This window comes from Glycine soja, chromosome 8 (genome assembly GCF_004193775.1).
Source record: "Glycine soja cultivar W05 chromosome 8, ASM419377v2, whole genome shotgun sequence".
Classification (NCBI taxonomy): Eukaryota; Viridiplantae; Streptophyta; class Magnoliopsida; order Fabales; family Fabaceae; genus Glycine; species Glycine soja.
This window is the reverse complement of record NC_041009.1, coordinates 3,267,123-3,290,933: the sequence shown is the minus strand read 5'-3', so window position 1 is coordinate 3,290,933 and position 23,811 is coordinate 3,267,123. Positions and strand designations below refer to the sequence as shown.

Here is a 23,811-nt window from a genome sequence, read left to right as displayed (position 1 = left end):
CGTTTAAAATTCAAACAAAACCATGTTGCATGTTTTCGCAAAATTGAATTTTGGATATGGGAATTGCGTTACGTGAAATTTGGTTGAGGACTTTTGTAGATTATTTAATTTTGAACAAAACCCATCAAAGATCACTGATTTGTCTTTAGAAAATTAAGGTATTTGCCAAAATAAATTGAACTTGGGGCGTGGTCGGCGGCTGGATGCAAATGCGGTGTTTTTATCTATAGAGTCTTTTACATCGGTTGCTTTAAAAAATGAAACGTCTTACATCGGTTTATTGACAATCAATGCAAAATACCAATTTTTGTCAAATAAATAAACAAATGTGACCGAAAGAACACAATTGTTATGTTTTAAACAATTTAGAGAGGTTCCTTAAAATATAATTTTCATTTGTATAATTTTCAATTGAGTCTTTATTTCTAAAAAACAAGGTAGTACCAACATAGTATATACTTATTTTATTTAACGTAAAAGTTATTTTAGCTCAATTAATTTTAGTGTTTGAATAAATTTTTTGACAATAAATCAAATATGTAAATATTGAATGTGTTTATCAGGGCATTTTAATAGTTTATAAACTACCTTAACTAATTTATAAGCTAATTTGTTTAAAGATATAAAATCACATTATTTGATATTTCAACGTGATTCTTGGTGATTTATTGCGGGCTTGATTTGCTGTTATTTATTTATACGTTGTGCACTAATGTGATGTTCTTCTTTTAGTATCCTGTCCTTTTGTAAGTTTGGTTGGTCATTTTCAAGGAACGATGCTTTGAAATAAAAATATAAGTTTTTATATAGACCAGCACATTGTTGTCAACGCGTATCAAACTTTGTACATCAGCTAGTTGAATGCTTGCTATAAACCCTTCTCTATTTTAAACTGATGGAGTTTAGCTCTTATGTTTATACACAAACTAGCATATTTTCTTTCTTTCTTTCTTTTTATTTTGTGGCGGTGATGCCGTGGTGGGGGACTTGGGTTGTCTCCGACTTAAGAATACAAAATTGGACTGGATGCAAACACCCACAAAAATGACTAAAATTCAAGTGTTAGAACATACCAATGAAACAATTCTATTTACATGGTGCGTGTCAAATAGTGAAAGACTAGATCAATAAATTGTAGCTTCTGCTTCCTACTTTACTTCCACAGTTTTGGAGGTTTAAGGTTGCCTATACTGACGCTCTTTTTAATACCTGTCATCAAATTTGTGAAAGAAAGTTCAACAGTTAAATGAACATAGGTTTTAAGAATAGTATTCATATCCCCAATGGAGACTTCAACTTTATGATAGTACATACCTGGTGACTTCTTCACGGGGTCGTCCTTTACTGGGGTGGTCGCCGTAGATGAAGTTCGGCTTAATTTCCTCATCACTTGAACAGTTTTACGAATTGCTTTAGATCTGCAAAATATATGAAGAAAATTTTTAAAAAAAATCATATTTACATTAATTTTAAGCATGACTACTAAATGATGCAGGTAGTGTAGACTATCTCTGATTATTCCCCGGGCAAGCATGTATGATTCGTATGAATACACATACTTGCAAATGAATAATATGCAAATTTAACATGCATCTTGCTTCTTAATTGTAATTTTGGTTCTTCAAGTTCAATTGTACCAATTAGGTCTCTCAAGTTTCATAAATGTGTGATTTTAATCCCCAAATTTCAAGTGGGTCAATAGGTATTGCAATTGTAAGAAATTTGAGTGACTAAACTAAGGGATTCGATTAAAATCTAGGGACTAAAATAACACATTGGTGAAACCCAAGGAACCCAATTTACACACTTGAAACTTGAAAGACTAAAATTGACCAAGAGAAACCAAAAGTGTAATTAAGCCTTCAACCAATGTGGTAAAAGTTCCTACTTAGTCAATGAAGAAAATCCCTTGTACTGTACAAAATGTTTCCTTAAATAGTTGAGTTCACGGGGAAGGGGTTATATTTATGTTACCAGATATATTTTGATAACTTTGGTACAGATAACTAGCTGGGAAATTAACAAGAATTCCCTTTCTAATATGAAGATTTAGTAAACTCTTTAGCAGGAATGTAAAGGGCAGTAACCAAAGCTGTAATAGAATAGGCATTATTCACCTCTTGTCTGATGATTTTTTGCCTTCGGTGAGACTGGAATTTTCAGAACCATCAGTTTCTGTGCCTGGAGCAACACTACTGTCAGAAAGATCACTTGATTTTCCATCAAAATCAGAATCTGTAAATCCCGAAGTTTCTGCATTTGCAGCAACTTTCTTTCCTATATTTCCCCCATTAAGTTCAGATTGATGAAGAGATTCACTTTGATGTATGTGATCATCCATCGGTTGCTGGTTATCAGCTTCGTAGTGCTTAATACTTCTACTTCGTGGAATTTGGTTTCGCCAAACAATGCTACCGACTGAACCTTTGAGTAATTGAAGCCTCTGAATCTCCTCCTCTTTTGCAGAAATAGCGTTCTTCAAAGAAGACACCTGGAAAGTCATGCAAGGAAGAGGATAATTAGTTGTGTGTTTGGTAATCAACTAATTTTGGCTATATTTCGTTTCCCGTTCAGCTGCCTTGAACATACGTTTGTTTTGCTAAACTCAGGTTGGTGTGATATGTTTAGTTTCTCGTTCAATAATTTTAGGCACTTATGTTTGGCTTTAATCCAAGTTTCAAATGAAAGAAACATCAGGTTTGCTTTGTAAAACGAAATTCATTCAAACTTTACAAACAGTTAATCCAAACATGCACTTCAAAGTATAAAATAAAAGCAAAGGAAACAGATATAAGATCAACTGAAAGACATTTAAGTTCATTCACAAAGCTGAAAAGAATGTAATACAGTCATGCCAACATATTTTGGTAGACAAAAGGTAGTACCTGTTCCATTAATTCTCTGACTTCTTTGCTCTCTTTGCTACTTCGTGCAGCTCCTAATTCAACTCCAGAAACCCTTTCAGCAAACTTTAAAGTGCTCAGTGTTTCAGAATATGAACTTATGTCTGAATTAATTTGGACAAACATGAGTGTCTTTGCTTGGCCACCTGTGCAGTAAAATCAAAGACAAGATTCAAAGATCAAAAGAAAGTCTACATAGAAAAGATTCAAGGAATGTGACATAATAAATGATGAATAAAGATTTACCAAGAGAAGTTTGTAGAAGTTGAGTAAGTTTGCTGTTTCTGTATGGTACATGGGGGCTTTTTTGAGAAAGGGCAAAAATAACATCTCCAAGGGCAGATAGTGATTTGTTTATATGTTGTGCTTCCTTAAGCCTATCCCCAATTACTTCAGACCGATCTACCCTTTCACTTCCTGCCAAATCTACCAAATGAAGATTACCAACCATTGTGGAACCAATCTTCAAGTCCTTTCCACAAATATGAATTGAGAGAACACTGTATACATAAGTTTACATGCTGTTATCATAATAGAAAGCTTTCATTTCAATGTTAAAGAAGGGGGAAAAAAAGTGGTGTAACCTGTGAGAACGGCTACTTCTTTCATTCATAGCAGTTGCACCAATGGCTCTATTTTTAAGTCCAATGTCCATTAGCTTAATCACGTCTGAAGGTGATTTCACAGGGAACAAGCTAGCATCTGGTACTGCTAAGCCCTTTGGTTGAGATCGAGTCAATATCCCAAGTGTGTGCATTTAAGGAAATCAGAGAAAGAAAAAAGTAGAAGAAAATCCATGCAAAGAATAAAATGTTAAAAAAAGGATATCTTTTTGGAGAACCATCTGTTATTAACAAGTCACGGACTTGCTCATTATATATCTCTACCATCTGAACTCCAATCTCATAGTCTATGAAGCTTTCTCTACTTGTGGCAATCTTGAAGAGGTCATTTAGAGCTCGATAATTAACACCAATAGTCTCGCTTGTTGCCCCATTTGGACCAGTCTGAGAAAAGTTGGCATCTTATAGAATGAAGAATTCCTTCAATAGCATGATGTATGAGATAAAAATCAATATATTCAGAGGGTTCATACCATCGTATAAGTTTTCCCTGAACCAGTTTGGCCATAAGCAAATATACACACATTATATCCATCTAGAACTGATCTTATAAAGGATTGAATGTCAGAGTATACCTCCGCTGCATTATTCAATTTAATATCATTAGTTCAACATTAGAATGTTAACATAACAACTTAATCAAGGAGAAACTGTGATAAAAAAAATTAATCCTAAAACCTTGAGTTGTGGCAGAGCCGAAAACCTTGTTAAATTTAAAAGATCGAAGAGCATCTTTTCCTTCTTTGGATGGATTTGCCACAACCAAATCATTTTCACCAATGAGTTCAACAATAGATTGTTTATCCTTTTTGCCTGAAAGAAATGGTCTAATTCGACAAAATACTCTGATATTTCCTGTATCAGAAAAAATTTGTGTGAATTCATAGTAGACTTACATCAATAGCCTAGTAGACAAACACACATAGATAATGCCACCTTTTAATTCTTGAATCTCATTAAACATTTTTCGATTTTCAGCAAGAACAGCATGGTAGTTCTCAGCTGCATGTAGCAGTGGTTTAAGATAAACACCTGAAAAATTAATTTACAACCAAATGATGAGAGTTAACTCCTAAGAAGCAAACGGTTTTGCAAAAACCAGATGCATTCTACTAAAAAGGCCTACCTAACCGATCACAATCCTCTGCATAAACCGTTTGCTCTTTCATAACATTGTGCTTAATGGATTCCCAAGATAATTTCAATTTCTGGGTTTTTGCAAATTAAGTACAAAATTGTAATGTTTGACATCACCAAGATAACATTGACATTAACACATTTGTAAGTGTACCTGTAGGGAACTGAATTGAAATTTTATAACTGTCTGCATTTGGTTCATTTTCATGTTCCACTTCTGATCTTTTGAATCAGAAGAAACCTCAAGCTCCTTAACCTTATTTCTTAGTTCTTCCAATTGATGCTCATATTCTTGAGACTTTTGTTCCAGTTCTGCTTTAGCACCCTTAGCTTCTCCTTCCAACTGTGAGCACTGTACTTCATTTGTTTTTTTAGTTGCTTCTAGGTCTTGCTTCAATGATGAAATTTCCAAATTTTTGTCCTCCTGCTCTTTCATCAACCTAATGATTTCTTTTTCATCTGCCTTTTTTTCTTCCTCTCTGATCTCCTCAACCTGTATTGAAGGACCAATGGACCCATAATACAAACAAATAACATGAAAATAATCAATACTATGTAAGAACTGTATATAAATATTAAAAATACATATACGTACACCATTCGGGCATAATCTCATAAGCTATTTTAATCTTTAAAAGAATTATTTGATACTGTAAATTTTTAAGGATAAAATTAATGTTGAGAAAATGTTTTATGAGATTAAATAAGTAATTTTTTTAAAAATAAATTATGGCATTTTATTATCAAAATAATATTAAATTAATTAATATTAAAATTGATATTATAAGAATAGATAAATACATAAAGTACGTTGCTAATAAATAATTATAAAAAAATACACGTACGTTGTAGGGATGCCCATTTAGATTAATTAAAAGCTCTTGCTCTCTGCATATAAGACTAAAACTGTACCAAAATGTTGCATATCTTGAAAAGTAAGAAATGGTTACCTTATTTCTTAATTCTTCCAATCGTTGCTCATATTCTTGAGACTTTTGAGTTAATTCTGCTTTAGCATCCTTAGCTTGTGTTTCCAACTGTGAACATTGTACTTCATATGTTCTTTTGGTTGTTTCCAGTTCTTGCTTTAATGCTGAAATTTCCAAATTTTTGTCCTCTTGTTCTTTCATCAACCTAACGATTTCCTTTTCATCTGCCGTTTTTACCTCCTCTTTGATCTTTTCAACCTGTATTGAAGGGTCAGAGAGCTCATAATACAAATAACAATAAAGCAATTTATTTAAGGATAAGACATAAATACTGTTCCTTATATGTTTTTCAATCAGAATCAGTTTTATCTCAAGAATCCGTAATAAAAGTTTCAGCATAGGTTACTAAGCTGAAATTCTTATTCTGATTAGAGAACATCAAATGCATCTAAGTTTTGTATTTCAAGTTTTAACTAAAACCTATTGGTCTTGTCCTGCCTCTCAAAGTGTACTAATCTGTTGCTTATGGAGGAATTATAAGATTGACTTGGTGATAAAAGGAGAAGGAAGGGAGGGAAATGGGTTCGGTTCTTTCCCACTAACGATAAACTAACAATTAACAACTAAAATTTGGCGATAAAAAAAAATCTATTGCTTATCGTGCAAACTGCAAAGAAACAGTTACCTTATTTCCTAATGCTTCCAATTGATTCTCATATTCTTGGGCCTTCTGTGTCAATTCTGCTTTAGCATCTTTAGCGTCTTCTTCCAACTGTGAACATTGCACTTCATATGTTTTTTTTGTTGTTTTCAGTTCTTGCTTCAATGATGAAATTTCCAATTTTTTGTCCTCCTGTTCTTTCATGAATTTAATAGATTCCTCTTCATCTGTCGTTTTTACTTCCTCGTTGATCTTTTCAGCCTGTATTGAAGGGCCAAATATTTCATAATGCATATAACATGAAACTAATTTCTCAAAGGATAAAACTTAAATGTTTTTAGTGCTATTTTCCAATTAGAATTAGAGTTTTATGTCAAGTATCTGAGCCATAAAAGTTTCAGCATAGATTACCAAAGTGAAATTATATTCTGATTAACCAAAACCTCTTGGTCTTGTCCTTTCCCTCATATTGTACCAATATATTGCTGTTTGTGCAAAGTAAGAAACATTTACCTCATTTCTTAATTCTTCCAATTGATGCTCATATTCTTGGACCTTCCGTGTCAATGCTGCTTTAAAACTGTTAGCTTCTTCTTCCATCTGTGAGAATTGTACTTCATATGTTCTTTTGGCTGTTTCCAGTTCTACCTTCAAGGCTGAAATTTCCAAATTTTTGTCCTCCTGCTCTTTTATCAACCTAACAACTTCATTCTCATCTACCTTTTTTACTTTCTCTTTGATCTTCTCACCCTGTATTGAATGGACAGAGAGCCCAAAACCAAATAACTTAAACATAATTCAATTAAAAGTGTATCAATACGCTGTTTATTGTGCAAATCAAGAAACCATTACCTTCAACTGCTGAAACTGGCTAGGACATATCTGTTACAAAAGTTCCCTCTGATAAATAGAAATCTCGTACCAATATGGAAAATTTGAAGGTATATAAAATTGGTATACTTCTAGCAAAATAACTAGACAAAACTATTTGTGATACCTCACTCTCATCTATAGTTCCAGATGCAAGTGCCTCGAGTACTCTTATTCTCGATTGGTATTTTTCTTCCCGAGCCTTGAAAAGATTGTTTTGCTGAAGTCATAGGGTAAGAAAGTGATATGAGAAACTAAGTAACTAGCTTTTGAAAATAATAATGTAATGAACATAACATACAGTTCGCAAATGTTCTGCTTGAGTTGACATGCGCCGCTCAATCTCTTGAGTAACCTTTTTCAACAAGCAAGCCACACGCTGAACAACAAAGATAATAGACAGTGTTTGTGAAACTGTTTGTGGCACATGTGTTACTGGTGCAAACCAATTGCATCGATTATATACATGTAGGCTAATGAATGAGTTTATGAACATATGTAACACCAAACCAAAGTCTCCGAGGCCATACATGAGGTATTTCCCCATTTCTTCTTTCAACACTTTCTTCAAGAATACCATTCACAACACTCAGAAGCGACTGAGTGGGAGCATTCTGCAACATTAGAGACTCTGAAACAAATCAGTTATGTATCAAACAGAAAAAATGCGTATCTATATACATACATAAAGTGTGTGTATCAGGTGGTTGACTTTAAGATCTTACATCTATACTGTTTGATTTCATCATTTCTGCTATTTTTGCAGCAGGAAGATCTGCGTAACTCCCAGGTTTCATTTGAAACACCTCATGAAAGTTATGACCAACATGGTGTATTAATGAAGCTGATGATTCTGCAGAATATACAAATGACTAAAACTAATCACTTAAAGACAAGAGCGCAATCTATTTGGAAACTGATGATGGACAAACAATATAGATAAATAGTATTTAACAAGAAATTTCAAGGAAAAGGTCTTCCATACAAAAGTTAATAAGATTTAACTTAAGGACAAAGATAAAATGTCATAAGTTCTTTTGACGCTATTCTCTAGTTAAAATCAGTATTTCTTCTTAGTAACTAGTAAGTAGTAGCTACTGCTATGAAATGTCCATTTTGATTAGAGAGCAGTACCAACACTTTTTATACTATCTCTTTAATAGTACATGTTAGGACTTCACAAATAAGTTTTCTTAATTGTTAACATAACCATGTCACCATGTTTAAAACATTGTATGCTTAAACACACACAAGTCTGAGTTGAATAAAATTCACCGGACCTGCCATAACTGGGGAACTCTTAACACGTTGCAACATCGACCCAGCTGCAATTTTCCTCTGCTCTCCACCAAATGTTGGAGAACAATGAAAACTTAGTGGTGTATTCCCATGAGGGCTCACAATGTTGGAATTAGTTACAGAAATATTATCTCCCAAAGCATTCTGCAAACTTTTCTCTCTAAGTGTTAAAAGACAATCCACAACAGCTTTCATAGACCCCTACACAACAAAAGAGACATGATAGGCATCAAAACAAAACCAATGCTATAAATAAAATTTTTATCTCAAAAAATAGATATAAAAGCTACTCAGACATTTAATAAGAATTTAATTGGAATATTCTGACAATATAAAGATTTTTACAAAGTCATTTAATCATTGAGTACCATGTTTAGTACAATTATTTACTTTTGTAAAATAATTACCTTAAAAGATATATCTAGAGTAGTAGAGTGATTTTGTAAATGGTTAAAAGTCTAAATTAAAACTCGAATAAAGTTAATCATATCTAGTATAAAAACCTTTACACTAACAAGGCATTAATTTAACTGATCAAAATAATGCCTTATTGATTACAATTGTGCAACTGTCTCTAAACCAAGTTTTTTTCTGAGAGTGAAACTCTAATTTGAATGCATGACACAAAGTTAGGCATCTTATACCTTCTCTAGGTCGGATATTTCAAACCGGGGCAATCCCATTCCATCCAAAGCTTTCAGAAACGTTTTAACATTTTCTGATTGTGATGGTAGAAAATTATCAGGTTCACTAACCTACATAAGAGAATCCAGACTAAAAGGTACATCTCAAATCAAGTTGCCAATTACAGTTAGAGTAAGTAAAAGGTTAAAAAGTGTTACCACAATCACGGTACCATGTCGTATCTTGTTCAGTATCTGGCACAAAACTGTACCATTGCTCAAGCATGCTCTTAATTCACCATCCGTGACATTTATTGGAAGGTTCAATGAAGGGACAAGACAAGTTAACCACTGAACCAAGAGCAATCGATGTTTGGCTGAAAAATATTCAAATAGAAGGATATCACCACATGAATGAATGCTCATAACATGCAAATTACTAGTAGGTAGTAGTAAGTAACTAAGTAAGTCTTATTCCATTACCTTCCACCTCACCATAACAGGATAGAAAATTCCCATTTTCATTGGAACTAGCATCTGGGCTGCCCAACTCTGTAGGTTCTGAACTGTTGTCATCAGGTGGGGAATTCATCACTATGTTCCTGCAGGAGGGACATGCAACATCGTTCAGATTTCCATGGAGACATGTTTCAAAGAAATTCCCATTTTATCATATCATCCTACAAACAAACTCTTGAAAGCTCAAAGCCTGAAATTAATATCCAATCCACCCTAATAATACTAAAATTGAATTACACAAATACAATGCAACTAAAACATTATGGTTCCAATTCCATCCACTAGTTAAAGCCATTACTCCCTTCAGAACAGAAAAGGCACAATCCTTCTACCATTGTAACGTAACTGAACTTGAAAAAATGGCCCCCAAGAGGTTGGAGTCAAAAGGACAACTTTTTTGTGTGCCATGTTTCTATTAAACAATGTATTTCAAAGATTTCAAAATAATATTCCAGTAATGTCAATGAATACCAAGAATAATGTGAATTCAACCCATGCATAGTTTTCTGAACCCTCTAATAGAATCCTAACATTCCCATTTGAATTGATCGAGCTTCTTGACCCTTCAAGAATGGGAAAATTTGGAAAACTGCAACATGGAGAAGGACATAATAAAAGAAGGAAAAAGAAGAAAAATGTGAAAAGAGAACATAATGATGCATTAATTCAAACCCGAGAATGCAGTGAGACGTTCACGTTGAATCAAAGATGGTTGTTGAGATAGAATATGAGGAGACTCAGAGAGAGAAACATCCATTGAATAATTTTATTTTAAATTTTGAAAGAAATTAGTATAATTATAATTATAATAATTTTAAAAAATGATTTTATCATCTTAGTGTTGATAATGTTTGTTGGAAGTGATAAATGAAAAAGATGATAGTGTTCCGAGAAAGTAGGAGAGCAACACTCTCTGCGTCAGGATCATTTAGCGCCAGCGCCAAAAGAGAGAAACAAGTGCCACGTGTTCAACACCCGTTTGTGTTCTTCGTAACTGTTTTCACTACTCACTTCATCACTCAAGTCTTGTCATCATGGATTTGCATGTGCATGAACACATCCATGTCCATGTGCTTATGAAAAATGGATAAGTCGAGAAAAATAGAACTTTATGAAAACACAAGATCATTTATTTTTATATCATTAAAATTCTTAACAAAATAATAAATAAATATTTTTAAATATATAATTATAGAATAATAATTACAAATAATTAATTTAAGTACTGACTCTCAAGGTCGATGGATTATTGGCTTTTCTGGCTCTGATAGAAACGTGACTTACCTTCATGCATGATCTCTTTTTGGCTTGGCCATCTGGTATAACTGACTTGATTTGTGAGCCTGATTAATCTAAAGTGGCCTTACAGTTATTGTGGACATGAGTTAATCAAACTCACCCCTATGCTCCCATTGTTCACAGAATTAGATCCTTTATGGAATTCCATTGGAGCCTTGCCTTTAATCACACTTTCAGAGAAGGCAATATTGGCGTTGCAGATTGGTAGCCCAAAGAGGTGCACGGTCTCATGATTCTTAGTTTCCTATTTTCTGCTTTTTGATTTTTTTTTCACTGAAAAAATTAATTAATTTAAGTTTCTGAAAATTTCTTAATACAAATACACTTTGTTTTATGAATTATGATTAAATGATCATCTAAAATAATTGTATATTGTTAGTGTATAATTTTTTCTCATAATATTTATTTTTGTTGATCATGTTATTGGTAGGAAATAATTTTATGAGATAAAAAATCTAGAATCTTTATTGAAGACCACTTAATTAAGGAATACAAATATTTGTTACTTGCGTGGATATATATATGTTAGTATTGAATCTTTAATTTAAATTTAAATCGGTGGTTGCAACAATTGATTTTAATTTCTACTTTGATTTAATTTTAATTAATTTGTATCGGTTTTTTTTTTTTACCTATTCCATCTCCTCTCAGTTTTTTTATCATTATTTCTTTTAATGCTTTCAATTTTTTAATCCTTTAATAAATTTTAATTTTAATTGACTGATATTAATTTACATGTGTTGATAATAATTATTCAACAATTTCAAATTAGAACAAATATACTTATCATAACTATCTTAATTACTATATTTATATAGTTTCATGAATTAAAAATAGATTAAAAATTCAAATAAGAATAATAATATTTATCATAATTATCTTAATTAATTTTATCAAATCCAAAGGTAAAAATAAGGATTTATAATGATCAATTTAAATTTTGATATAGCACTATTTTTAATTATTGATAATTTTATATAAAAATTATTGAAATTCAATTGAAAAATATAGAGATAAAAGATGATAAAGTGAAAGGAATAATTGGTTGAGAAGATCGTGCATAAAGATGAAAAAAAGAAGTTAGTTTGAAGCCATTGAGAGGAGAGGGAAATATTAAGAATGTTTAGTTGAGATAGTGAGGATTTTATCAAATTTGATTGAGTTGACGAATTCAATAATTATGTAAACCAAACCAATCAATTTGATTTAGATGGGTTGGATTAATAGGTTTCTTTCACTTCAAATCTGAATCAAATCAATCAATTATAACTGATTTGGTTGTTGTTGGGAAAAACCGATGTAATAGGTTTCTTCCTGTATGGTCCCCCGGCCCGCGAACTGGGAAGTCAAGCATGATAGCATGAACTGACGACAGTGTAGGAAAAACACTGAGCTAAAGAGGCCGTTGATTGAAACAACAGGCAAGTCTATTAGTGATTGAAGACATTGACTGCTCTCTTGATCTTACTGGTCAAAGGAAGATGAACGTACGTTAACAAAATACGAGATGATGATCGAGGACAAGAAAGGTAAAGAAGAATTAAGTAATGGTAATGACTCTCAATCTTTCACAAGAAGAGATGCTCAACACCATTAGGAAACTAAAAGCATTTATGATTGACTTCAGCAGCGTCTTTAATCTTGTTGTCGTCGTCATCCAGACCATGAAGAGTATTCTGATCATGATGATCAATACCATCTCACCTAATTAATCATTAAAGACATGATACTTTTATATATATATATATATATATATATATATATATATATATGATTTTTTTTATCATGACTTAATTAATTAGTATCATTTATGTGACTTTCTGATACTTTGTACTTCATAGAAGTACTTCTATCATTTTCTATATGACTTAGTAGTAAGTACTTATATGGATTTGTATTATGACCCTCATAGTTATATTGTGACGAGTTATGGTTATATATATGAAAATGAAATAGGTACTGTTTTTACATGTTTTTATAATTTTGTAAGAAAACAAATTTAATTTTAAAAAATAAATAATCAAAATGAGTTTGATTAACCGTAAAAAAATCTTATTGTAATACTGTGGGCATTTAATGTAGGTTGTTATACATGCTAACTCACGTTCATTTTTACTCATCACTTATTAACGGCATGTATTATGAACGGTTAAATTAGTGAGAACTAAACCCACTATATTATCTCAAGTTATAGTAAACTTAACCTACTATGTTACAAACGATTTCTTCGTGACCATCCATAGAATTTTTTGATAAAAGTTTTGTAGCCCATCATAATCTGTCTGTCTATAATGAGATTTCGCTATGAATATTCTTGTAGTGTACAAGCCAATATATCAATATTGGTTAAGATATTTGAAGAATTTTTTTTACCAGTACGTATTGTTTACTAAAAAAAGTATTGGAATGTTTTAAAGTTTTTAAATCATTAATATACATATTTTTCATTTAATGTTTTTTTCTAAATTTGCGGAAAGATTTGTAAGATATAATATCACTCCGTAAAATTGATTTTTTTGGTGAATCAATCTTAAGTCAAGCTTGAATCGATTATCCACACCATTTAACAATAAATTTCAATTAATAATATTAATAGAGAATTAATGTGTTCAGAAGATTCTTTAAAGAGAAGGAAAATCCATCTTGTTGGCTCTATTCATTAAGATCACTTAGGGAATATTGCGACGAAGATAAGGAAAATCTATCTGGGTGGCTTGGAAAAAGTAACTAAGAAGAGATAGGGTGGTTTGAACGTTAGGAAAGCCAAACACACTGCATTGCTGGCCAAATTGAATTAGAGACTAGAGAAAAAAAAAAACAACTTTGAGCCAATTAGGAAAAGGTATGAATCAGCAATGATATGAAGTGGGAGGAAAAAATCCTTCACATTCCTCTCAATTAGGAAAGGCCCATGCATGTTCAAAAGTGCAAGTTGAAGTTGTGAAAGGAGAAGGAGCAGCTAGCTAGCACGGGCTGGCTCTACTCCTATTAACGGGAAGCTAATTGCAGCAGAAAAGGGACCCAAAAAAAGGAAAGTGATTCATAAAGAAAAGTTAAGGATCGTGTGTGAGTGATTGAGAGGGACCAATAGCAATACAAATTGAGACATGATGATTATATGTTGTGTGCTGACCCATATGCCATTTTGAGTTTGTCCTGTGCCAGTGCCAGTGCCAAAACATGCAAACTTAAAAAGATAGCGTATAACCCTACAAAACTTGTGTACCCACTCAATAGGGAATAATTAATAACAATTTCATAAGAGACCCTTTAACTTGCTGTACTCCTTGATATACCAAATTTAATTTTACCACAAGTATATGAGGTTGTTCTAGGAAAAACATTTGATATCTGTTTGGTAAGAATAATTAAAAGAAATTTAGTGCATGAGAATAAAGAGGGAAGAGAGAAATAAAGTAGATAACAATAAGTGAAAAATAAGATGAATTTTAGGACTGTTTAGTTTGAGTGGAAACTGATTATGTTGCCTTAAAAAAAACTGATTATGTTTTTTTAAAATCCATTCTTACAGTTTTAAACCACCACTAACACCAAAACTACCAATAATATTTTCAAGCAGTTTAACGACCAAGAATAAAGCCACCATAAAATGTGCAAAAGACATGTTCTCTTTGGTATATTTAGTGCTCCACCTTTCATATTCTTAACAAAGTTAACTTGAACCCAAGCCGACTTTTTAGAGTAATGCAGGAGCTGGATTTATTGTCCTAATATAGGTATGGGTGGCTACCCCTTTCCATAACTACGCTTCCATATATTTGTAAATCTAATTAATTGCATTAACAACTATTCCAACCAGCCATTACAACTGAGATGAATTTCAGATTCCCATCATGCAGTATATATATAAGTTGAGAAAATTATATTTGTTCAAATTAATTTGTGATTCATTCATCTTTCAAACTCCGGTCCTCATGTTGTTTCCCATCATGCTGTTTTGTTCTTCATGTAAAAACACACACACACACACATATATATATATATGGAACCGAAGTCACGAACAGATAAATATAAAATCCAACAGTCATCTCAACCTGTGATGACATTAAACAATGTTAATCAGCAGCCTAAAATATCAACTGGCTAGCAAATAACAGCATCAGCATTGAACAATTGAATTTCTAATGAGAAACAATGAAAAGGCTTCCAAAATTGGATTACAAAAGGCTTAAACCTGCCGAGAAAGATGATCATTAATTAGTACTAATTACTAAACCTGCTAGAGATATATATAGACAGAAATATCCCAAGCAACAATTCTAGTAAAATTAACCTGACCCAGTAATATTATTTACTAGTATTAATATAATGCAGGCTATATATACATACATATAGCCAAACCAAGTATTAACCCAAATTTGTAGAAAAAGCAAAGATGGATCCGTTAACTGATGATTGATATCAGTGGTAAGCAGGAAAAGCATTGGCTCCAACAAAGCATGTCCTCTTCACAAAACGACCTTTCATTCTAGGCCTTTTCTCTGCGTTCAACTTCCTTACTTCATATCTTATCTTCTTTGCAAACAAACGAGTCCTTCTCTTCTCTCTATACCTCGACACTCTTGCTTCTCTTCCACCATCTAGGTGTCCCCTTAAGCTTCTTCCTTCTCCATCTACACCACTCAAACCCTGGAAATAACAAACACTCACATGTCAATCATAGATGATAGATACAATTGTGCATGCATGCGCAGCATCCTATCTAGCATTACTCAAAGAGATGAAGAGCATGTTGGGTTAATTTTCAGTTGGGAGGCTCCCAAAGTCTACTACAAAAGTAAAATTGAAAAAGATTCTTGTTTAGTTTTCAGTTGGGTTGGATTTTAATTTTTTTTATCCGTGAGAATCAAAGTGTTAAATAATTTACAACAACTCACACATCCTGTTCAATCAAATGAGCCAAGAGTTTTGCTTCAATTTTGCCTCAAAACTTAATTTGAAATGAAATAAAATGAAGGGTTATTTTTGCAAACTTAAATTTGCAAATTTTAATCTAAATATGTACAAAACCATTGAAAAAGGAAAGTTAAGTAGTAGTAGTACCAAGGAGAAGTCATAATCAGAGTTGAACTTAGGTGGGTTTGAAGTTGTCCATGGGGAAGAACCTTGGCTAGACCAAGCAGTAATAACCTCATCATAGTTTAGTCTCAAAAATATGTCTCTCTTTATTCCTCCTTGTTCACTAACCCCACCATCACATGGCACCACACACCCCTTCTCTTCCCGGGCATCTGACACCACAGACTCAATATTATTCCAATGAAAGGCATCATCACTGATCATGTCAAAAACTGACTCCAGATAACACGCTACATCACCATCAATTTCTTCTTCGCCCTTAACCTTGGCCAATACACCTTGAACTCCCTCTCCTCCTCCCACATACGCACTTATTTCATCGTCTTCTTTGTCAAGCCGGCCTTCAACATCAGCAGCAAATTCAGAAAAATCCATGTCAGAAAAGCTATCCAAGTCATCGGTTCTCACATCAAAAGGGTCGAACACGGGCACGCGACACAGCATCTGTTCCTCCGTTTCATCGTTGTCCACAACCACCGGTTCTTGTTCTTCCCCTCCGAGCTCCGGCACGAGGGGAAGAACACTAGTGTTGTTGAAGAGAACTTCGTCTTTGAGACGCTGTTGCAGCGCAAAGTGCTTGCTGTTGTTGTGACGCGGGGTTCTTGCCTTGCGTGTGAATCCACTGTGCCATGCGTGCGTAGTGGTTGTGGTTGCCTTAGAGGATGCAGTTTGAAGCCGAACCCTTTCGTGTCTGCTTGCTAACTGGTTCGCGGAATGAACCAAAGTGTCGCAAGCATGGCAGAGGAAAGCATCATCTGCTGCACAGAACCACCTTGCCCTTCTGCTTACGCAGCTATCGCAGGCTCGTGCTGTCTTGCCTCCCAGGGCACCTGCGTCTTTCATGTCTCTCATATCTTACAAACCTTTGTTAAGTGTGAAATGCTAGTAACAATGGAATATTGAGGTACTCCCCATTTATTTATTTGCTTAGAATCACATAGCCAAATGGTTCAATTATTGTTATTAGTGTGTGTTGAGACTTAATTGACAGCGTGGTGTGGCATGGTACTGTGGGGTCTGTCTTGCTTTCGATTTTTTTGTTTTGTTTAGGGTATCTTTGTTTCAGAATTGAGAGAGTGAAACACTAGTCTTTTCACATAGGATTTGTTAAACACTAAATTTAGGATATTAATTAAGAAATTAAAAGATGAAAATATTTATTATAAAAATTATAAAAAAATATTAAAAAATCATGAACAATAAATTTTACTATCCTAATAAAAAAATTCTTTTAACTTCTTAATTAATAGTCACTAATTATCATTTGCCTTTAACATATTACATTCTTGCATACATATAAACTTGAACATTGAACCCTTTTAATACATAATTAAGAGAAATAATTATTTATTAACCATACTAGTTAGGAAGTACTTTCTCTTACTAAATAGGGTGCCTTCTCTCTCCCCCCTCTCTGCTCAGTGCCCATGCACTTTTGGCAATTTCCTTGTGGGGGTTTTTGGGGACCTACCATTTAACTTCATCCCAGTGTTTATACTTTATTGGATGGAGGATTTGATGTTCATCTTGTTCTCTGAATCCCCATTGGTTGCCTTTCTGATTATGGGATTTCTCATGGACCCATTTGGTTTTGGGTCTACTTCCCTGCTGGGGTTAGTGTGGGTTGTGTATTAAAATTTGAGTGTGACCCTTTTGTAGTGTTGCTTTTATAATTCAATAATTCCAGGTAGAACATTAAATTTCCAATTTGTGGTCCCCACCTTGAGGTTGCTTTCACTTCACCAGCGGTTGCCTTCTCTACCCATCTCTTGTTTTTGTCATAGTGCATTTTCAACCATTAGAAGCTGAGTGGTGCCTGAATAATTTATGTATGCTTCTGGTTAACTAATTTTCATACTAACTTTCAGTTTTAGAGCTCGTTACTTCTGTTTGTGAAAAATCTAAACCATTAATTTTAGCTTGTCGTGTTGTAATCATTTTCTTTTCGTACGTGATATGTAAACATTGGTCTTATGGGTAGAAAAGGAAAATTAATGTATATTGCCTACCAATGGGTTCAAATGTAAAGGACAGTTAGTTCAATCATATTGTTAATTTTACGAAGCAGTATCTACTAAGTTAACTGCTTAACTAGGATTTCCACGCATGAAAGGGCAATTTTGATGTAACAGATAGACTTGAACCCCGAGTGTCGACATTTTAGGAATCAGTCCAAAGAATAGTTCACCATAAAATTTTATATATTTTTTGGGCCAGTAAAGTTTTCTTTTATACTAAAACAATAAATTACAACCAATAAAAGTTTAGTATAATAGAATGGACTAGTTTTAACGTATTGACAAATCAAGGTTCGAATTTCCATTAAGCACATTTAGACATTCACATTCAAGGAGCTACCTATAGTCTATCTTATCATGTAAATTAACAGGGGAAAGTGGGGGACAAAGGCATAAACAGAACAAACTATATGTTCTACCATACAATAACGCGTGGCATGTGGATAAAAGCCTAAAATACTGTCTGAGGAATCTTAGTACAATGTTAATATCAATCTGATTGCGGTATTTTAAAATCTTCATAATTGATTGGAATCATAGTAGAAAGTCATTTATTGACACCTGTTTTCATTCAACGTCAACATGAATGCAACTGATCGATCAGATATTGTTGCCAGAATAGGAGGAAAGGTGCTCTTGCCAAAACATGATGCTGCCAATTGGTCAAAATAGCTATCACTCAGATGATAACGTTTTGTTTATAATTGCTTCTCCCTGTCAGATTTTTTTTCTCAACGTATTTTATCAATATCAGCATTGTTGGCTTGGAAGTTTCTTTTACTTGATTTCCAATACATGACCAGAACTACTACTAATCTTGTCATCTAGACATTTTATAGAAAGGAAACCTAAAAAAGAATGTAGAGTAATCCTTTAAACAAAATTTGGAATGGAGTATTGTTTAGCATCTAGTAAACAAAGTTATTTATGAAGGTGTTCCAAATTTCCAATAACAATTGTAAGAACTTCACGGATTTAAGAACAAATTTTCTAAATAATTTTATGCTTCTTACCTCCTAAAGATTAATTTGAATAAGTACAAATTTGCAAAAGATATCTTTAGAATTTTTACCTATGATATGTAGCTTCTAACTAGGGACAGTGATAATGACAGCGGATAAATTCCTCCATTTGCAAGAACTTTTGAGGAGTAACAAAACATATATATAATAGAAAAATAAATAACACGGTTTACAACAAGAAATTTCAATATTTTTACATGCAAACCCTTATAAACTACAGGTCCACAAGACCAATAAAGAAATTCCACTATAAGCAAAGCATGTAAATAGCAACAAACTAAACAACCAAAGCAACAAAGTTTACAATAGAGAAAAAAAAAAAACAATGGCTTTGTACACCAAAAAGCACCAAATTGAAATCTTTCTTTTCTTTGAGGGAAGAAGGGTTAAGGTAGAATTGAATAAAAGATATGGGTTATTATCGACTAGATATGCTTATTCAAATCAGAAAATAAATGATAAATTTTAACAAGAATAATTGCAGCACATTGAATAAAAATGGACCAAGCCTTCCACTGGAGGCAAGAGTCCTCAGAGCAGCCTTAGAAACTGGTAGTGGCAAGGAGGGGGATGGCTTTGGAGACATACCAAATGGGTCTTCAGGATATGGTGATGAGGAAGGCCAACATGATGGTCCGCTATGACACAAACTATCTACAATAGAGAAAAAAAAAATATTAGAAATCAGTGATCTGAAACTTCTGCATCTCTGGCTATAGAATAATAGAGATAATATTGTTAACTAGTAATTACCCGGGCACTCGAGGTAAGAAGATTTCTTCATACTGCAAAAAAACTTGTGTTAAAAAGCTCCTCAAAGAAAGTTTAACAGAAATCTTTTTTCTTTTTGTTTTTTCAAATTACCATTGCTCTTTGTGGTCCCAGATTCTGTTATTATGAACATTCAATTTGCTTACCTACTCAGAATTTTGCCACCCCTATGGCCACGGTAAACACATTGGCTCACATTGCAAGCTGTTTGTGAAAGATCCACACATTGATCACCAATAATAAGATTGGATCCTTTGCAACGTAAATTATAGCAGGGGACGTCTAGTCCAGAAGGAACACATTGCAACCTGGTTAAATTATGAGAGCAAGCAATCATATTTAGACTTAAATTTTGTAGTTAAAAGTCAAATTTGAATTTGCATGCAGATGTAACTATGTAAGTATCTTACGTGATATCCGTTGGTTCACAAGTGCATTTGATGCAGTTGGTGGCAGTTAATGTATATGAGCCATTTGGGACTATCATACTCTCATCGTACCAATTCAAGGTTGCTGATGAACATGCTGCAAAGGACGGTACAATTCTACAGAATATTATGTCAATGCAGTAATTAATTATGTATCTGACCAATCATTTTATCTTATGAAAATAATATTATTAGCAGGGAAAGCCCTATATGGACCTTTATTGAAAAGAAGCTAACATAAATAAAAGAGAGATAACAAATTAACACACTTCACGGAATTTCCCTTATTTTCTTCGTATTATTAGTTGTTATTTATGTTTTACACGATTTATTATCCATATTTACTGCTTGGATAAAAAAAGTTGAGGCTGTAACATATGGACTAACCCACATCCAAATTTAATAGAGCAGTTTGTCCGCACTAACAATTTTTTTTTCAGGGATTTATTTCTTTCTTTCTTGTCTCTTTCTCTGTTTCTGAACTCTGAAGTAGTAGCCAGTGAAAAGTTTGTACTTACTCGTGTGTGATTTATTTTCATCTTCAATTATATAAAAAGTGTTATATTTACATAACATTTTTTTACATTTTCCTTATTATTATTGAAGAGAAAAAATCAAGTACGTTTTAATTTTTTTTAATAAATTTTAACTAATACTTTATCTATCTCAAAATAAGTATAATTTATTAGAAATATTAATATAAAAAATAATATTATATTAAAAATTTAAATCCAACATTTATTTTGAATATTTTTTTTAAATATAACACTTATTTTGAAATGAAATGAGTGATAAAAAATAAAAGAATGCAAATAATATTTTCTCTAAAAGTGTTTTTTCAATACTCTTTGTGATTTGGTTAAAATTTGTTAAAAATGATTAATTTTAGTGAATCTCATATTTAAATTAAGAAATAAAATCATTAATAATAAATATGACATACCAAAATTAATAATTTTCAATAAATTTGAAAGCACGTGAGAGTGGTCCTGAAAACTTTTTTCTAAAAATACAAAATAGAATGTACATGTGTAGAAGACGTACTAATAACAACTGGAGTGATATTGATATATACCAACCAACCTGCAATGGGAATAGATAGAATGTCTCCTGGATCTACCGTAGCTTCCCCAAAGCCATTTACAGTTTCCAAGTCCGAAACAGTTGTACCAAACTTGGTTGCTATGCTCCCCAGGCTCTCCCTTCTCTGCACCACATATGACATATAAATAGCATTTCCCCCATTATTCACATTGTCAAAACACGTGCATGGCAGTGGAATAACAAGGGTGCCTCTATATGTCAAAGGGTTGGTGGCATTGATGGCGTTCACAATCTTGATTTGTTCAGCACTAACCAATCCACCATAGCCTTCTGATATGGAAGCAAGTGTATCAGCTGCATGAACAGTGTAAATGGTTGACATGGACCTTCGGATGCCATCCACACAAGAACATGAGATTGGTATTTTCACTTGTGATTTGGCACTAAGGATTTGGTGTGCACTTGATGGTGTTATGGGGAAGAGAGAGTTTGAGGCCAAGATATCAAAAAAGTTTACATTGAAGCGAGTGGCGATTTCGGAGAGCTTGGAGTCCCATGGCAAGAGATAAGAGAGAAGAGAGGGGCACGAGTTTGAGGAATTGCATGGTTCAATGGTGGACTTTGTTTCAACTAGACATAATAATAGAGCACTGAAAAATAGGAAGCACAAGATCTGAGGATTAAGAAACTGCATATAGTTTCTCATTTTGGAACCTAACTCTTTTCTGGTTTGGATTGATTAATGCACAACTAGCCAGGAAAGAAGAAATATAAGATATATAATTTTAGATCACTACTCCTTCCATTCTAGATCAAGTCTCAATTAATTGAATCCGAAACTGTTAGGTGAGTGCATGGTTCACGCGACCATTAATATATACATAAATTCAATTAAAATGCTTTTTTATTTTTATATTTTACACTCTTATCTTTTTATTTAACAATATATACATTTATAATAATCATTTTAAAAATTATATTTAACATATTGTTTATGGTGTAAAAAAATTTATGCACTAATAGTACTTGAAAATTAAATTTATTTATATGTAAAAATTACTTTATCAATCCATGTTGATATATAAATTCTAGTTGTACGTATTAGCACGTTTGTTTGCGTTTAATCCTATCAAAATTAAAAATCAATCAAATGTTTTATATTTACATGTATTTTGAAAATAGATACTATATTAATTAATTTTGATGTGCATGCTTAAAGAATTAAATAATTTTAGATCAATAGAAATTAAAATTTGTAAATATAATCTACCTGAAAGAAATTTTTAATGTAATGATGAATTTTGAGATAAAGTTACTTAATTAAACGATTGAATAATATATATATATATATATATATATATATATATATATATATATATATATATAATTCGATTCCTCTCGGTACTTACATTTTCAGCACTAATTACGTGCTACTAATCAATATTTGGGCTATAAAAGCAAGACATGTACGCAATGCATTAAGGAATGGCATCAGGACTATCAGTATCAGGAGGTTTTTTTTTTATGGAAGTATCAGGAGTTAAAACTTGGTGGATTTCAGATTTTCCACTATTATCATATTCGGACAACAGAAAGGGAATTCAGGCTTACTTACCAAACGATCGATTTACTCAAGTCTCAAGATCGGAAAAACAATCTTTTAAGCCTTGTCATGTTGAAGTTTCGATCCTAATAATAAAAGAAAAAAATTGGCAGGAATAATAATAGAAAATTAACTCAGAGCAGATACAAATCTTTTTTTTTTTAAATGGAGTAGATTCAAAAATAGAAAGAGTAAAATGTAACAACGTGCATATTTCTTGGTCTTAATGATACCCAAAATCTTTATTTTGTCTAGATATACCTATATTGAATTAGAAGTAGAACCTACCGCTCTCTCTCTTATCCAACAAATGACTATGTTACTAAATATAAAATACTTTTAACCAATTTATATTTTTAAGAAAATTAGTTAATATATTTAATAGTATTAAATTTGTTAATAATTTATATTATTTTGTTAAAATTAGGATTCATAATTTCTTCTTTTTCATTTAATTATTTTCACATCTAATTAATTAATATTTATTAGTTTTTTTATTTAATCCTGATAAAAAATAAATTTATCTTTTAAATATAATCATTAATTTTGTGTGACTTTAAAATAAGTTACACTAATATGTATTTTATATAGTATAATTATATAATGTCATGTTGATTATATAGTTAGATCATTCAATCAATTTTTTTTTTTAATTTAGATTTGAGGACCTAATAGAAAATTTTATATTTTATATTTTATTAAAAAATTACTCTATTCCTTATCTTCTTAATTCAATCCCTAATTTCTTAAATATGAATGCTAGTCTTGTCACTGTGTAATCTTCGATTCTCACTGCCTCTCACAGTCACGACGCATTCAGGGTGCAGCTTCCGCACCATGGCTCTTACCTCGCCACCTTTCACTGCGCGGTGATTAATTATATGAGTAACTTCCTTGTAAAAGTTAATTTTCAAAACTATTTCTAATCAAATTGATTTTAAAACTGAAGAACACAAATAGTT

General features: G+C 32.5%; 3 protein-coding genes across 3 annotated transcripts; all 3 read right to left on the bottom strand.

The window, feature by feature from the left end:
• Window positions 1–780: 780 nt before the first annotated feature.
• LOC114424300 (kinesin-like protein KIN-14C) lies at window positions 781–8,015 on the bottom strand. Its single transcript, XM_028391141.1, has 20 exons — window positions 7,849–8,015; window positions 7,654–7,737; window positions 7,425–7,502; window positions 7,251–7,343; window positions 7,106–7,135; window positions 6,767–7,003; window positions 6,278–6,514; window positions 5,614–5,850; window positions 4,818–5,156; window positions 4,653–4,734; window positions 4,463–4,558; window positions 4,205–4,381; window positions 4,000–4,106; window positions 3,732–3,910; window positions 3,488–3,652; window positions 3,150–3,403; window positions 2,886–3,049; window positions 2,118–2,491; window positions 1,315–1,418; window positions 781–1,209 (listed from the first exon to the last, which is right to left on the bottom strand). Exons 1-20 carry the CDS (start codon window positions 7,918–7,920, stop codon window positions 1,154–1,156), a joined length of 3,165 nt encoding a protein of 1,054 aa, XP_028246942.1. The 5' UTR covers window positions 7,921–8,015; the 3' UTR covers window positions 781–1,153.
• Window positions 8,016–14,964: 6,949 nt separating this feature from the next.
• Window positions 14,965–16,890, bottom strand: LOC114421187 (zinc finger protein CONSTANS-LIKE 16-like). Its single transcript, XM_028387018.1, has 2 exons — window positions 15,928–16,890; window positions 14,965–15,513 (listed from the first exon to the last, which is right to left on the bottom strand). Exons 1-2 carry the CDS (start codon window positions 16,813–16,815, stop codon window positions 15,286–15,288), a joined length of 1,116 nt encoding a protein of 371 aa, XP_028242819.1. The 5' UTR covers window positions 16,816–16,890; the 3' UTR covers window positions 14,965–15,285.
• Window positions 16,891–19,148: 2,258 nt separating this feature from the next.
• On the bottom strand, window positions 19,149–22,051 carry LOC114424377 (lysM domain-containing GPI-anchored protein 3-like). Its single transcript, XM_028391220.1, has 5 exons — window positions 21,286–22,051; window positions 20,185–20,299; window positions 19,921–20,082; window positions 19,757–19,788; window positions 19,149–19,657 (listed from the first exon to the last, which is right to left on the bottom strand). The coding sequence occupies exons 1-5, from the start codon at window positions 21,950–21,952 to the stop codon at window positions 19,443–19,445; spliced, it is 1,191 nt and encodes a 396-aa protein (XP_028247021.1). The 5' UTR covers window positions 21,953–22,051; the 3' UTR covers window positions 19,149–19,442.
• Window positions 22,052–23,811: the final 1,760 nt, after the last annotated feature.